The sequence below is a fragment of the Diabrotica undecimpunctata genome, chromosome 4 (assembly GCF_040954645.1).
Source record: "Diabrotica undecimpunctata isolate CICGRU chromosome 4, icDiaUnde3, whole genome shotgun sequence".
Taxonomy (NCBI): Eukaryota; Metazoa; Arthropoda; class Insecta; order Coleoptera; family Chrysomelidae; genus Diabrotica; species Diabrotica undecimpunctata.
In genome coordinates, this window is record NC_092806.1 from 46,873,923 (window position 1) to 46,892,285 (window position 18,363).

Sequence of the window (18,363 nt, forward strand, 5' to 3'; positions counted from 1 at the left end):
GAGTGTTTTATGCTTTTTGTATCGGTTTAGGGCTGATTTACTTTCACGGATTGCTGTAGCACAAGGTTCATTCCACCACGGTACAGGACATCGACCGTTAACAGACTTAGATTTACCAATAAATTTCTGGACAGCGTTTAAGATAAGTTGATTACACTGCTCCATAGTTGAGTTAATATCGTCTGTTATTTTCAAAGTGGAAATATTATCGATAAATTCGGAGACGGCCTCTCATGTTCAGTTATTGAACATAATTATAATAAATTTTAAACCTTTTCTGTAGAACCAAACTTTTGGCGCTTTTTCAAAGCGAATATATTTTACTTTTAATAAAAAAAAACAAGCCCAAATACAATTGCCTTCTTTTCATACACCATGTAGTTTTATAAAAACATATACTTGCTGCTTCTTAGCATTGTAGTTTAAAAAATAAAACAAATGTATATGCTACAAATAAATATATTACTCTTTTATACAAAAACAATTCGAATAAATAGTTACAAGGTATTGTACACATTAAAATAACTACAATATGAAAGTGAAAAATTCATAAAATCAAATATATGGTATAAAAAATCAACTTAAAATGTATGGCAAGCTGTAAAATGTAACATAAAAAACCTTAGATTAAAATAATAATTAATTATAATATTCAAAGTGCTTAATGTATATATACTTTTTAAATGCGGTTTTAAGAGACTTACTAAAATGTTTATTCTTTTGTTTAGATGTTTAAATAATTATTACACTTAAATCACAGGCACATGTACATTCCTCCTAATTTTTTAAAATAAAATACATCAAGGTATCAGATAAACATTCTTTTCATTTTTAATCTTGGCCCTTTTAAGTATTACACTAATGCAGTCTGATAAGTTCTCGACCTCGCCTAGAGATCTCACCACTATTCTTGCAAATCGAGCAACGTGCACTGATAAAATTAGCAAAAAAATGTTTAACACCGACCGATGGATGTCTAAAAACTGCATAGGTAAGATTTTGAGGCATAAAGGATGTGTGAAATTTCTAATATTTCAACGATATCAAAGGAACATGCTGATAGAAAATAAAGGAATAAAAAGTTTTGTGCAAGATGGGTGTCGGTTATTTTAACGTATCAAAAACGCACTGTCATGATACTCTATGAAAGGTGTTTGGCGCGTTTTAATAAAAACAAAAAGTGACTTTTTACGTAAAATACATTAAAATAGATGAAACATGGATTCACCACAACGCACTTGAAACCAAACAGTAGTTCAAGCAGTGGAGCATGGTGCCATCGACGGCAAAAGTAAAGGCTTCGATGTTTTTTTATTATAAAGGAATTTTTCTGATATATTGACAATGACATGCAGTGACAATGCAGTGTTTTGACATTAGAGCAAATAGGGATTTAGATTATGAGATGTTAAAACTTATCCACCCTATTCCCAAGATTTGGTTCTCTCGGGTTTTTATCTACTCTAAAAACTGAATACCTTCTGTACTGGTCGCCGCTCTTCATCCATAATGGCACTGGAATACTGCTGAATAGATAGAATTAATTGATATTGTATAAAATTCTATTGAAAAATGAAGATGTCCAAAGATAGCTATTAAAATAAGGTCAAGAACTTTTCAGACTATCATGTATGAAGTTCAGAATGTTGTATTTCAAGTTTCCATTTTATTCTCATTACAAAGGAATGAATCCTCTATTATAGCTGTTTTAAAACTATGTTTATTGTGCGGAGACAAATATTTTAAGTGGTTTCAAAATATCTTAAAAAAATCAGCTTCATTTTGTGTCGTTAAAAAACATTTCAGTTAGTCTCTTTTAGAAAACGTCAGTCCCCAATTTTATAGCACTTTTTTAGCGGAATACTTTAATAAACATAATATACTGAACTATAGATGAGATGTTTTACTTGGAATTGACAAATGTATCACAAAACATATTTTACTGTTAGCCCAGTCTGGTTAAAAAAAAAGGTGGAAAAATGTTTCGCAGATATCTGAAGCTTTTAAGACATAGGTGGGGGATACTAGATGATGAATAGATGAAAAGATACTCCTAGTTTTACCTTGCGTTTTTTTTAAGCAATAATTTATGGTCAAAATTTGATTTTTTGTCTATAAATTTTTTCCCTTATATTTTAAATAAACAATATTTATGTCATTTTTTCATGTCAAGAATATCTTTATTTTCCCGTTTTTTTAATTAAAATTGATGAATAATTTACAGAGATATTTGCAAAAAATCAGTTTTTTGCACTAATTTATAAATTTTATTAATTTTTTTATTAACAAAATAAAATGGTATTAATACATTTAAACATCAAGGAATTACCATCTTTTAGATTTGTGCGAAATTTTCCCCCGATCAGTCAAATATTTTATAAGTTATTTAATTTGTTTATCCTTGAGGCTAATTATTTAAACTATTGAGCTTGCCCTATGCATGATGCTAGACATATTCAGCAAATTTCATAGGATTCTTTAAGACTTAGACTATCTCAGAAGTTAAATGCATATTGAGTTTTCATCGAAATTATTTACAAAATAAACGTTTGTATATTTATAAATTAGTGCAAAAAAACTGCTTTTTTGCAAATATCTCCGTAAATTATTTATCAATTTTAATTGAAAAAACGGGAAAATAAAGATATTCTTGATATAAAAAAATAGTATAAATATTGTTTATTTAAATTATAAGAGAAAAAACTTATAGATAAAAAATCAAATTCTGAGCATAAATTATTGTTTAAAAAAAACGCAAGGTAAAATTAGGAGTATCTTTTTATCTATCCGTCATCTAGTAACCCCCATCTATGTCTTAAAAGCGTCAGATATCTGCGAAACATTTTGCCGTGAAATCGATGATTTTTGTATAACCAGACTGGGCTATGTATCTAGTAACTCGATTTATACCAGGTAATTTTTTTAAATATAATTTGGATCCAGTAAAGGATTAAGAAACTAGAGCTAATTCGAAAAATTGATATGGCAATATTTAGTAAAATTATCGGATTAGCTAGCAAAGAAGTACGGAATTATGAGTCCAATATAAAGAAAAAAATAATACAATCAAACAAATCAAGTAAATGTAGAAAATGTCTTCGTCAACTAAAAAGTACATGGAAACAATAAATTTGTCGGATCAGCTGCATGCACATATTTTGTGCTTGTATGTATATTCCGGTTTTCTAGTGTCTCAATGCCTTCATGTAGGTACCAATGAATTAGCAAGATAGTTTCTCTCACCGTACTACTCACCCATCGCACCGGCTGAATAGGATTACTCAATAATTTCAATTAAAAATTTCCAACAGCAGTGTGCTTCGTATCATACAGTTACTAAACTACACCTTGTACTTATCAATGTGAGTCCGCTGATCCATCGAACTGACATTTTGTGTACTTTTGGGAAGACATAAGTACACATAAGACACAGTAGTAAGATAATAGAGCATAATGGATCTCATATACAATATAATGTTGTTTTTGTTGTAATATTCAACATTTTAGTTCATACTATCTTCTCTACCGATTTATACGAGAATAACTATATTATTAACTAAACAATATATTTATGTTATAAAATGTTTTTCCTTTTTAAATAAAAAATTTGACCGGTTGACCAGATTTGGTGTAAAACATCTTATCCACTAAAACAATTAAATTAAAACTGAAAACAAAAACATTTACCGTTTACAGTCTTGATTAAAAAGATACATTTCGCATTCTTAAATCACTAAGTCTTGGTAACTTTCGTAAAATTTAGAATCTGTAAAACACTTCAATTTTAATATATGCTTGTTCTTAGTTTATCTTCTACATATTGAGTGATATATCTAAAACCTAGAGCTATTTTTCTGTAGTGTATAATTATTTTATAAGATGAGCAATTTTAACTATTAGATGTTAGGGTGAAACTTCACGTTAGGAAAAATTAATAACATAGTCTGATTGATTACTAAATTAGTATAACTGTAATCATTTACACTTTAGCTTTGGAACGAGTGACCACCTACAAGTAATAAAGACCTAGATGGAGAAGTTATAGAATACAACAAGCCATGCATTATAATATTTGTAGACTTTGAGAAAGCATTTGAGTCAGTACAGCATAGCTCCATGTTAAGAGCTCTTACAAAGTGCAGTATTGATCATAGGTATACAACTCCTCTTCGGAATATATATTATAATAGTACAACAGCTGCAGAATGTATTATGGCAACCCAAGCACATTTCCCTTGGAGAACAGTATTAGACAAGGAGACCCCATCTCTCCTAAACTATTCACCGCTTTGTTGCAGAGAAGAGAAACAATAATTGGGAAAATAATTAAGTCAACATAAATGTTTCTGAACAATTTCAGATGACGGTCCTTATTGCAGACGGGTAGATCATGCATGCAAACTTCTTCAAGATCTTCAGAGCTCTTCTGCAAGAGTTGGTACAAGGTGGTTAAAAAAAATCGCTTACTGTTATTACCTCCACTATAAGAGAAACTACAAGATACTTTTTAAGGCTTAAAAAATGTAGATTAAAAAGTTTCACCCTACTTTAAGCCATGTATAAAATCTTCCAAATAAGTAAAATTTAGAGCATCTTATCACTGGATAGGTACTGACGTACCCTGTAAAAATTATTTTTTTAATTTATATATATTTTCATCTACAATAAAAATGACAATTTAGTGTACAGCGATTTTTAAAATGCACCATTATTTGAGATTTTCCTTTTCAAAACTACTTCTTGTTTAAAATGATATACACATATAGGTTCAAGTTCTAACATATTTTAGGCCTTTAAAGAGTTAAGAGTAAAAGTTGTAGAGTTTTAATTAAAAAATCAGTCAGATGTTCAACTAAGCTAACAAGGCACACAACATAGAAAATGATATTGAACTGTTAAACATTGTCTGTAGATATATAACAATTTTACTATTTCCCAACATATTTTGAACTGTATGAATCATAAATCTTATATAAACTCATAAATTTCTGGGTAAGTGAACTAAGACATCTTCATATTTTTTATGACGTTTAAGTGACGTATTATTAAAATGACAGATTGGCGTCACTTGTAAAATTATTTTAAATATGATCATATATATCTTATTTAAAAGTTCTTTTCTAGTTTTGTCAGCCGAATCTGCACTATTTTCACTTTCAGTGCAAAACCACAAAATACTAATTTCAATTAGAAACAATGGCCGCCACCTACTTTCTGAACCATAAAACTTAAGTTATTAATTTATTTGGATCCTGTTCACAATTTTTTATGGGATTCGGGACGTAAACATTAAAAACAGCTTACGGGCACCATTTGGTCAGATAATTTTAAATAGGACTAGAAAATTTCCGTGTAGGTTTCAAATGAAGTATGACTTGCCGTATGATTCGAGTATAGGTTTTAAGATAGTCTAAAGGGCATAAGCAGACAGAAGCTGAAGATGGTCAAGATGATGATTGGTCAGTGTCCATTAAGAAATCTACAACCAGAAAAGAGCCAATGAACCACAGTGAAATGGAGAAAGAACCTGCCATATATGTTCTTTGTAAATATGAAATGCTTAGTAACATGAGGAGGGCATACACTGACAAAACAAGTATTGAGTCAGGAGAAATCCTTAAACTAACCATAAAAAAGTTGCTGAGTTGTATTAAGACCACAGGACTTCATGTAGAGTTTAATGAAAAGATGGATAGAAAGTTTATTTGACTATAAGTTATACAAGTTTTATAGCAAGTCAAAATGACATGGTTATAAGCATGGTTTGGTAAAAAGATCTAAAAATCAAGTGCCGGATAAAAGTGTCTAGCCTGATTTCAAAAGAAGAAGATAAAGAAGAGAAGAGAAGAAAAGAAGCGTTTCATAGTATGGTTTGGTACTAAAAATCAAGTGCCGGAGAGAAGTGTCTAGCATGATTTCAAAAGAAAAAGAGAAAGAAGAGAAGAGAGGAAAAGAAGCTTTTTTCTCAATATTTTTCTTTCTTATGATCCACATTTCTGCACCATATATAAGCACCGTCGAAATATATTAGTCATAAAATAGTGCTGACATGTTAGATAGCTTGGTGTTTTGCAAGTAAACGATATAGACCAAGATCCAATATACGATTGTAGGATCACATTAAAATCATTAAGTGCTACTCGTTTCTGAATTTGCCACACAAGAGCAACATAAAAAAAACATTGGAGAAATATCGTCAACTTAACTATATAACACCAAATTATCTTTACGAAAGATGAAGAATTGATGAGGAACAGTGATCCTATAGCATAATTATTCGATATTGAAAGATATTCTTTCTAACTATCACATCACTGTACACTAAACAATCAAATATAGATATAATAATGGCAGTTAGTATTCTATCGTCATTGTTATTCTAAAATATTCATTGTGCCCACGCTAAATTTTTTTCCGTAATTTTTTTAGACTTTTTCGTTGACTTTGTTACTTATGCTAGGCTATATATTAACTACGTTAATTTTCATTTAGAGATCGTGAACAACTAGATAAATTACAATAGGTAACATCAACGATTTTATTGTTATTAGCTTATTTAATCGATAAACGAAGATGTGTTAATTAAAAAAAAATACAAATTAAGGTATAATGTGTATTAATTTCTATGGTATAAATGAAGAGAGGATTCTTAGATTTAATTTCTAATGTAGGAAACGCCAATTATACTGAAATGGACCAAATGACGTATTTTCGACCCGGATTACCGGACTCCTCCTATCGGCGAAGCGATTGGAAGCTCGAAATTAATTCTGTGAAATATCTGCGAGGAATTAGTTAGCGTTATCTGCTATTCAGACAGACTTGCTCCCACCACTGTTTCATTGCTCAAATTTACTCTAACAATGCCGTTAAAACGGGTTCTTTTAAAATCTGGCCAATGAAACTTTACCATAATTGGCGTTTCGCGTATCTCATTAGTGATATTGCCTCCTATTTTCATCTTCTCTTATTTAACTATCAGTATCAAATAAAACTTTGGAAAAAAAATTATGATTAAAAATAGTACATTCTGCTTTGACAATCTTAGAGATATTATATCTTACATCAAAATTCGTTCTTATATAATTTAAAATATTTTAATTATACAGGGACAAGTAAGAAGATAAATAATATTGGCAACCTGGCACAGAAATAATATAACAGAATATTGTCCTAAACCAGAAGTAGAGTAGGATTACAAATCAACTGAAATGGTTACCAATTTGGCATCCGCAAGTAGATGAAAAAAATGAAGAAATATATATATTAAACGTCAAAGAATCACTCTGAGATTTGTTGAAATTGAGAGGTGCAAGTAGGGAACATAAATTGTTAGCCAGATTTGCACGGGTTGCAACATTTTAATAAACGTAAAAGTTAATTACATTGGAATTCCCTTAAAACTACCGAACAAATTATATTATGTCACGTTTACATAACGTTCACGTAGCGTGTTCACACGAGACATTCTTTTATAGGAACAAAATCTAATAACCAATTTTCTAAGCATAAGTTTTTGATAGATGCACGCATCTATCAAGTTTCAACTACTGTTACAAGCTAGCCATGCGTGGCAAATAAATCAAGAGTTGTATTTTTAGCAAAGTTCAAATACTGAAATATATCAGTATTTTATTACTCTCTAAAATTATTAGGTACTGTTAGTATCTATTTAAAGGAATAAAAAATAAACGGAACACATATAAACAACATACGTTATGCCGATACAGATAAGTTAAAGGATTTACAAGAACTTCTGAATGATGTCGACAAAATAGGAAAACTATTAGGCCTCAAAATCAAAATTGATCAAAGTTTTTGATCATAATATACGACCATAAGCAGGCCCAAATATTAGTAGATAGTAAATCTTTGAAAAGAGTTGAGAAGTTCAAAGTCTTTGGATGCACTATAACTATAAAAATACATATTGATGTAGAAATAAAAATAAGAACAGCAATGGCACGATTGGCATATTGGCGATTTAGCAAATTCCAAAAATACTTTCAAATTTTTCCTCTAATCTTAAGAGTCTGCATGATAAAATGTTATATATGGCCCATAATAACACACGAGGCTAAAACATGGTCTCTCAAATTATACCAATCAATCGCATATAAGCATTCTCAATGTAGACATTGCGTAAACTAATGCGTATCTCATGGGTTGACCATGTGACAAACGAGAAGGTGTTAAGAAGAACAGGAACCGGGACTATTTGGGACACATGATAGGTGATAAATATAAGATATTAAGATCGATTTTAATGAGTAGGAGAGATGGAAAAAGAGAGAAGAGTTTATGCCAGGAAGAAGGACAACGGATGCCTTGTTTTCTTTGAGACAGTCGATAGAGAAATACGACGAGAAGAAAAGAGAGCTACATTTGGTATTTATAAATCTTGAGAAGGCCATACAGCTCTTAGACAAGATCTATAGAGATGTACGAGAAATATAGGTTCCTGAAAAGTATATAAGGCTCGTGAAGGATTTGTATGGTGAACGTACACAAAGGACTAGTGTCGGATTGACCGAAAGTTTTTACAGTGACGGTTTGTTTGCATCAAGCCTCTTCACTGAGCCCCTACCCGTTTAATCTTGTTATGGATATACCGACAGTGAAGGTAAGAGAAGGAGCTCCTTGGTAAATGCTCTTTACGAATGATATCGTGTTAGTAGATGTTGCTACGATACCTTTTAGGCAACTCTGAAGGTTTATGTTTTATGTACAACAATTTTTATGTATCAACAATCTCGATAGCGCTGTATAGTGAAAGCTAGGTGAGTCGCAGTTTCGAATCCGACCTGGCTGGGGAATGTTTCTAATAAAAAATGAGAAATTCTTATATTCAACGAATCGGTACTTGTCCGAGGTGCCGTAGTTGTTCGAATATAATAAGTGACTCCGATTCTACTTAGTAATAAGACATTTACTGAACATACACACACACACACATACACTAACCAAAATGTTTATATCGATAATAATATAAGATTGGGTGGTTGATGCGGATAATTACAAAATAAAACAGCTAGTATCAATTCTGCTGAATTAGTTTTTTGATAGTATATAGTTAGTAGTTTAATACAGTAAAAATAGTAATGTAATAACTCTTTTCTACAACATGCCTACAATTTATGTCACCTACCCACCTTTACCACCAATTAAACACCTGAAACATTCAACCAAGGTGCTATAGTTGTTATGATATATGTATGGACAAAAAATACTTATATTCATGGCAAATATGTGGATATTTCTCAGAAACGAAGTTATAAATGCGGATTTGAGAAGATAAACAAGATCCTTAACGTAATAACAGAAATAAAAAGATAAAATTGAGTAAGGATGCATATATAGTTGACAGAGCACGGGTGCACTATGATCTTAAATAATAGAATGTAAGCACCACAAAATCTTAGATGTGGCCCACGGCTTATGTCCAAAATAAGAGTGGAAGGATGAATGTTGATGATAATTGAATAAACATGGCAAATTATGGGTTTTTGTGTCTATAATAATAAAAACATAATAAGAAAATTAAAATTACTATTAAAATCTTTAGGAAATATATTAATTTGTTTCTAAAATAACCTGCTCTTTGATCATTATAATAAATAACAAAATATCTCGTAGACGAAATAAAAATCTATTACTACTAATTCTCCATTCCACAGACGATAGCTTTCATAACACTGGCAGCTGCCAATGAAGCGTAGGGCTGCCATTCTTTCCTTCTAGTGCCGTCCTTGTAATCGGATATTCCTCTTATGATGCAGAAGCTATCTTTACAGTTGCCCAAAATCGATTCTATCACTGTATCGAACTCGCAATCGAACGCCAGAGCACCGACTTGGTTGGCAAATTGTTGTCGCAGTCGATCGTCTTTCACCACTTGACGACCAGACGCTATTGTTGAAAGATGGATGCGAGGACAGCCATCAAGTCTAAAATAAACAATAATTATTACTAATCATCCGAATTGTTTTATTCTTAATCGTAAGTAAATAAATCTACTGACAATTAAAACATACCAATTTTTGCACTAAAATTTTTTTGTACCGAAATTATTTAATTTTTTTCTCGCTTTCATCATTAATAAGTCAGCCTATGAGCAGTTTTATCCATAGACATATAATACAAATAGACTGAGAGCTGCAATACAGACCCTCTCCCCCAATGCGACTGAGAAAACTGACGCAAAGCAGTGTCTGCATCTCTTTCTAATGGATCGCGTTTATCGACCACTTGACCTTCCTATTGGTCATTTAGGTCAAGTGGTCGACACACCCGACTTATTAGAAAGAGACGTCAGAAAGAATGTCGAAAGCTCGGCGCAGTGATAATCGACGCGGTTCAACGCGAAACACGGAAGCATATATATATATATATATATATATATATATATATATATATATATATATATATATATATATATATATATATATATATATATACTGATTTAAAGATTTCAGCAAGCTTTGCTACGGCTTTGATGAATTGAGAATTGAGGCGCCGAATATATAAATAAACGGCGAAATGAGCACAATTCGTCAAACTTTCCGTGTATCAACTGGTATCAATAGACTGTTATAACGTTATTTCTATATGCCCTGCATCTTCAGACAGTCGGGTAGATGCTAGCTACCACTGGAGAAGTGGAAATAGCAGGACATATTCGCTGGCTTTCCATGTATGAGTTTGTATCTACCCGACTGTCTGAAGACGTAGGGCATACAGAAATATCTTTATAATATTCTATTAATACCAATTTATACACGGAAAGTTTGATGAATTGTGCTCCTTTCGCCATTTATTTATATATTGTATGTGTATGTGTATGTTAATCTTTTACACATTTCGTAAAAGATAGAAAACGACAGTCGTTTTCGTTTAACCCTTTGACGACTGTCAGTATGCTGAGATGACCACCAGTCATACCAGTATGAAAAATTGGTTGCCTATATTACATTCTAAGTGTCTAAACAGTTAGAACCGATTTGATTGAATCACATTGACTGGATAACATAATTAGTCAAGCACACATTTAAAGCGGAATTCGGAGTTGACAGAGCGACATATTTTAATTGTTTTCTTGTTTATTCAATTATTATTAATTACAAAAATTACGAGTAAGTGATATTTTTGAAGTCTGTTTCACACTAAGTACTGTTATTTGCATGAATACATTTCAATTTTTTTGTAGATTACTGTCTTTTATGTGGTATTCTGGCACGACTACAGGGCACTTCCTATATGAATTCTGCCAATATGCAAAATCAAAAGTGGAGCTTCAGGCGTTTGGAAAATATGTCCCAAAACGAGGTTGACGCCTTATTGGATGAAATTCCAAATGACCAGGAGTCAATTGTCTCTGATATTGAAAGCGTCTTGGGAGATGAATTGGATGTTGATGAATTTCGGCGACCAAATAATGAGGATGTATTTGATATTGAAAATATGGACATCGTGTTTGAAGACCAAATTAACAATCAAGATGAAACAACCAATACTCCAAATAATCAAGAAATCGCATAGTGAAAACGATGTACCGCTAGCAGTACGGCTAGTAAAGCGAGATAACTTTATATTTTGGACCCAAAATGAAAGTTATATAACACAAAAAAATTAATTGATTGAAACTACAGGTCTAAACATTCCAAATTCTGCAGAGAACCCCACAGACGTGTTTTTGGAACTATTTCCTGAGGATCTAATTCACCTAATTGGATTTTAAACCAATCTATACTACGTTCAAAAACACGGAGGAGGAAATGGATTTACACCTTTATAGAAGACGAAGTCAAAACATTTCTTGGAGTAAATTTATTAATGGGTATAAAGGAAATGCCCAGATACCGACATTATTGGTCGTCACGTGATGAATTACGAGACCCTTTCATCAGTTCGGCTATGTCACGTAACATATTCGCTTGGTTACTAGTCAATTTACATCTGGTTGATAATACAGTGCAGCCAAAAGAATCCACATGAGATTCAAGTGATTGATGAGTCTATGATACGATTCAAAGGTCGAAGCAATATCCGACAGTACATGCCCAATAAACCTATAAAACATGGCTACAAAGTATGGGTTAGAGCAGATTCAAGCGGATTCATGTTCGAGTTCCAGATATATACCGGTAAATTGGGAAAATCCACCGAAAAAATCTTAGGACAACGAGTCGTACAGGATCTAACAAGGTTCTTTGTAAATAAACACCACTCAGTGTTCTTTAACTATTTCAACTGTATTGATCTTCAGAGATTTTTATTGTCAGACGGAATTCACGAAAGTGGAACCGTTCAAAAAAAAGAAAGGATTTACCAGAGTTCAAAACTGGCAAACAAATGAATCGAGGAGATTCAGATTGCCGTATTTCAACAGATAGACTATCTGCGTCGAAGTTAATGGATCGCAGAAGTGTGATTCTTTTAGCAAATCACCAAAATCCAACAGTTGTAAAGAGAAGACAAAAAGACGCTACTCTGAATGATGTTTCATGTCTACAAATGGTAGTGCTCTACAACTAACATATGGGATATGTTGACAAATTTGACACGCTGAAAAGTCTTTATGAGGTGAATCGTAAATCACACAAGTAGGGGCATAAATCACACAAGTAGGGGCATAGAATATTTTTTTATTTTGGGATGCTTGCGTCGTAAACGCATTCATTCTATTTCAACTTAGAAGCCAATCCAAAAGTATGCATTTAAAAGAATTCCGACTCTCTGTGATTATAGGCCTTATTGGAGCTCCAGAACAATTAAAAAGGGGAAGATCATCGGTAGAGAAACCAGTGACTAAATTCAAAAGGCATATTCACTTGAAACTGCGCCATTCGAAGTCTTCTCATATGCCCCAAAGAACTACATCTTTGAGATGTGCCAACTGCAGCACGACAGCAAATGTTAGCAGAACACAGTGGACATGTTCATCTTGCAATGTCGGACTTTGTCTCAAACATGACAAAAATTGTTTTGCAACGTTCCATGCAAAACAATATAAAGAATAGGAAGAAAGAAGTGCTACCTGTTTTTTTTCTCATTTAATTTTTTGTTACGTATGTTCCTGCTGTTATCTTGAGAATACCACATCCCGCAGAATATACTTCAGGATCAGCATTGTTTATTTTGATTGAATTTGTTTTAAGAATATACTAAAATAAATAAATTTCGCAAAAATCCTATTTTTTTTAATTTAATAAAAATAGGCTTCAAAGGGTTAATCCTACCAATATAGGTGGCGCTTTTTGCAGCTACCACTGGAGAAGTGGAAATATCCATTCGCTGGCTTTCCGTATATACATTTGTACCTACCCGAGAGTCTAAAGACGTAGGGCATACATAAATAACGTTAGAATAGTCTATTGATACCAATTCATACACGGAATGAAACTTTTTGACTTTTGTTAAAAACCACCCTCATTCTTAATGATGAAATATTCATATACACAAGTTCAGCTAAAACATATAATGCAGTCAGTAGATTTATTTTTAAATACTCGTTCTGTTATGCTTTACTTTTTTTATTTCGTGGAATAAAAAGCGTGCTCATTGTTCTTCCACACGGTAATTTATTGGTGCTTCCATAATCACACAGTGTAAAACTAAAAAATGTACTGAAAAAGCTTAAACATCAAGAGGTACGTTATATTAAGGGAATAAATTATTTGTAACTAAGGGCACGTGGCCATGTACTGAACGTTTTTCACTGTATTCGATTGTAAATGTTTAAAAATCAGTGCTGCAATCAACACTGCACTTTGTTACAGACATCGAAGATGCTATTGGCGTTATCGTAAGTATAACAAAAGAAAAAAACGATGAAAATAAGGTGTTTTGTACATTTCCATAGTTCTGACAAACAAAACAGTCAGACAAAAAATGTCAGCCATCAACACGATCGACTGACGATATGAAACGTTGACAGAAAAACTGGACGCAAGAGGCATAAAATCGAAATAGATGGAAGGCTATAGGGAAGGGAGGAATGAATGATGATCATTATAGTGAAAAATTATATCTCAACAATAGCTTAACAATATTAAATGTTAATGTAATTTGTAATATATTGCTTAACACTCAGAGAATCGTTGATCTTAGTTAGTAACGTACCTCTAGTGTGAATAAAACAAAAGTAATACAAACACTTTCAAAAAATATTTTATTATTAAAACCTGTTAATTTCGTATGTCCGCATTTAGACACTTGATTTTTTATATCTCTTATGTAGTCAAATATATGTATATACTCCAATATATATATATATATATATATATATATATATAACTTTTGAAACTGAATCTTGAAATGAAACTTTTTTATTTTTAGTTTTATGAAAAAAAGTTATTGTTTAAAAAAAAGTCCAGAATGATCTAAAACCTAAAATAGAATCATCAGATATTAAATTTTTCCGGTCATATACGTGGTTAGTAAAAAAATATGAATTTTATGTAAGAGTTAGAGATAGTGCAAGCACGACCACGGCGCAGTAGACGAAATTTGGTTTAGTCCCCACTTCCATGCGAAACGCATTGTACTATGCACTGTATAATTCCACTTACAATAGGACCTTTCTGCCTTTACGTGAATTTGACTCCGCCTTCGCGCAGCCTCATGGTCAGGAATGTTTGAACTATATCCACAATTCATACTTTTAACAATATCTACAATTCATACTTTTGACAAACCACGTATATAACTGAAAAAAATTAATATCTTTGATTGTATTTTGGGTTTTAGAATGTGCAGATATTTTAATAAAGCATAACTTTTTTTCATAAAATTAATAAGTTTCCCATAGTTATTAATTAAGTTTGTACCATATGGAAAACTTTATATTATACAACCTACAATACACGTTTATATTTACAAGTTCAGTATATTTTACATAATTATTAATTTTTGTTTAAACTTCACCTTTACACTAAAGTTAGCTTTTTTAATATACTTAAAATGCAATACATTTATATTAACAGGTTTTAACAATTTACAAACATAAAAATTTAATGTGCAAGTACACTTTAATAATTCATTACGTCACACCTTATAAACGTTCTCCTTCTCAATATGGTTCTAGGTGTAGTAAAAGATACAGTCTTTAGTGGGTTTCTAAAACTATTTACAACAGGTCTTACAGAATGGTATCTTCGGATTTCCACCTTTTTTGTTGATCTTTCATTCGAAAGCAAAAAAGAAACACAGAAAAAGTAATAAAATATTGTAACTACATTTAAGATTTTAAATCATACTTTGGCGGATTTAAAATATATACAATATATATAAAAAACTATTTATTTATATTTAATGAAATGGGTCAACTGGGTCATCCCAAAGATTAGTGTCACTGATTCGCCTCACGGGTTAAGAAGATTTCGGGATCTGGGAGAAATTATAGAGCGCATGCAATTCAGCTATTTGATTTAATGATAAATATCGAATGTGAATTCAGTCTCCAGTTTGTTATACTAGTTTATTCGACACTTTTCATTTCAGGGAAATACACAATATTTTAACGTGTATCGGTGATAACCGATCATTACATAGAAGTAATTTAACTAGCTTTATTTGTATGGATTATGACTGGTATTGCAATATTCCATTTGGACGAAAAATTTGATTTCATCTTTTATAGATCTACTTTAGAAGAAAATCAATTAAACTTTTCAATGCCGCAGTCACCGCACATTTACCGCTGACTGGTACGGATGTCTCTAAGGCAATATTGCCCCTACTACAGATGATTTTGATAATGCGCGAACAATATAAAAATACACTTGTTGTTCTCTGAGTTGTTCTCGATCTTGTAGACATTAGCCAAAATTCTGAGAGGTGTTGTACCCTCGGATTGATATCAAATTTTACATTATCATAAAAATAAATCAGAAATAGTGAAATATATAGGTACTTATATTTTATTTGTAATAGTAAATTATTTCCAGTATACTTTTTGTTGTGATAGTCTTGTGATTTTTCTGTACTTTCTTTCTCAAACTCCTGTTGATAAAAACGATTGTTTTGTCAACAATATTCTGCATAATTTTACTGGTAAATTTTTGTTAAAAATGCCTATGGGGTAGATTCGGTAAGAGTGGTTCATTCAAATTTAAAAATTATGTTGCTTGTTAATTTCATCGTCATCGAATATATCTCACACTCTTTTTTCACTCTCAAACTGAAAATTATATCTGGAAGCTATGTCGTCCCCAGAAGAAGAATACATCACGCCTTTTATCAAATTCCATTAGTTCAAAATCAATTTTGAACCCAGATACTACACATCGCTGAAAAACACGTAGCTAGAACTCAATAACTAATAATTTTGCATAAAGCTTATAAACAAGTAATTCGTACTGACGCGACGGCGCGACACGAGATTATGTTGATAATGCAGAACGTACATATGTACTGGTATGCAAGTTCGCCGCAATAAAACGGTTAATAATTCTCTCCGTCGTCGAATATCATTTATCAGCAAAGTTTCTTGTAGATATCGAAAAGAATCATAAATCACATTAGAGTAGATGCACTTACTGAGGTATCAAATTGTAAGTCAACCTAATATTCTTAAGAGTATATAAAGGTTGTTAAGAGTATGTTAATTTTTGTAATTGTTCTGTAAAATTAACTCTCCTTTTGGTATTACAATTTTTTCCACTACAAGCAAACCAATAGGTTAAAAACATTGATCAAAATGGCTCAGCGCTAAAAGTTACTCAGTATTTAGTGTCCCGAAAGTATTCCAATCTACATACATCCAGTTATTGACGATGAACGATGAGATGAAAAATTCGTTCATCTTGCATTGATTCAATTATTGAACTCCCTACGGATGATAGTTATATTTACCGAGGGCCTGAGTAAAGTGTTAAAAAAGATTTCTGGTGCATTAAGAAAATTTTTGGAAGCAAACTATATTTATAGAGAAAAGGAAAATGAACATAGATCAATTCGAATTCAAACTAAAGTAGGATTTAATATAATATAAAGAAAATGTATAAAGCGCTGAGTTACTTCAGAAATGGCGAATAAGATAATTACGAATTTTACTTTGTAGGGGTTTTGAAATATAGCCCATTTTCGCATAGTATTTGAGCTATTGTCACATCTTCCCTTGTCACATATCGGGATCTTAGTTTTGTCAAATGGATAATCCTGTATGTTTCACGATTTTTAAGTTACCTAAGAAATATTAAATTCTGTTATGCAACACGTCCACTGTTCTAAATGCGCATAATGGCTCTGATTAGGGTAAGGGGAACAGACGAGAGGGAAGAAGAAGTACTAACGATTCTTGAAGTTAAAGATGCAGTTAAAAAACTAGCCAGAAACAAATCACCCGGAATAGATAATCCCTCAGCTGAACTATATAAAGAAGATGGTCAGGATACCATAATTGCATTACAGCAGCTTATAAAAAATATGGACACCTAAATCCTTCCACAATGATTGGAATATTGGAATACTTTGTACCATACACAAAAAAGGAGATATCTTTGAATGCTCTAACCACAGAGGAATTACGCTTCTAAATGCAGCGTATAAAATATTTTCCACATTATTATGTCACCGTATGGCACCATATGCATAAAGGATAGTAGGAAAATACCAGGCTGGTTTTAGAGGTGGTAAATCTACAATGCATCAGATTGCAACCCTGAGACAAATTTTAGAAAAAACACTGAAATATGGCATAAATACTCATCACATATTTATAGACTAGAAAGTACCCTACAACTCGGTAAATTTAACAAAACTAACTCTTGAACAAGTTGAATGTATAGTACGAATTAAGGTGGAACTATCTGAACTTTTTAAAACAAAAGAACGGGCTGCGCCAGGGAGACCCTATCCTGTATACTGTTCAATTTGGCTCTGGAAAAAGTAATACGTATGTCACAAATCATAACCATTGATTTAATATATAATACATCAGTGCAAATCCTTGCCTATGCTGATGATATCAATATTGTTGGGACAACAGAAAACGCTGTACGAGAGGCGTTTGTAGCATTAAAAGAATCAGCTACAAAAATGGCTTTAATAATAAACACCAACCTAACGAAGTATATGAAAATAAGCACGCAACCACAAATCCTACAACCACTTGTTATAGAAAACGACGTCATCAAAGCAGTGAACGAATTTATATACCTGGGTGCGCTCCTTAACACTGAAAATAATACTACCGCAAAGATAAACCGCAGAATTTGCAAGGCCAACAGATGTTATTTTGGGCTCAATCTCCTCCGTAAATCCATAATTATAAAGAGAAATACAAAAATAAAACTTAAAAATACGCCTAGTCCTAACATATGGGTCAGAGACCTGGACTCTAACAAAAAGTAATAAAAACAT

The 18,363-nt window shown here is 32.0% G+C and overlaps 1 protein-coding gene across 3 annotated transcripts in view; it reads right to left on the reverse strand.

Annotated features, from left to right (window-relative positions):
• Positions 1-9,535: 9,535 nt before the first annotated feature.
• The window catches only part of LOC140439491 (uncharacterized), a 121,772-nt gene continuing 112,944 nt past the window's right edge, over positions 9,536-18,363 (reverse strand). For all 3 annotated transcript variants that reach the window (XM_072529438.1, XM_072529437.1, XM_072529439.1), the window contains one exon: positions 9,536-9,947. In XM_072529438.1, the coding sequence (XP_072385539.1) occupies positions 9,659-9,947 (289 nt within the window). In that variant the 3' untranslated portion in view covers positions 9,536-9,658. The remainder of the gene's footprint in view (positions 9,948-18,363) is intronic.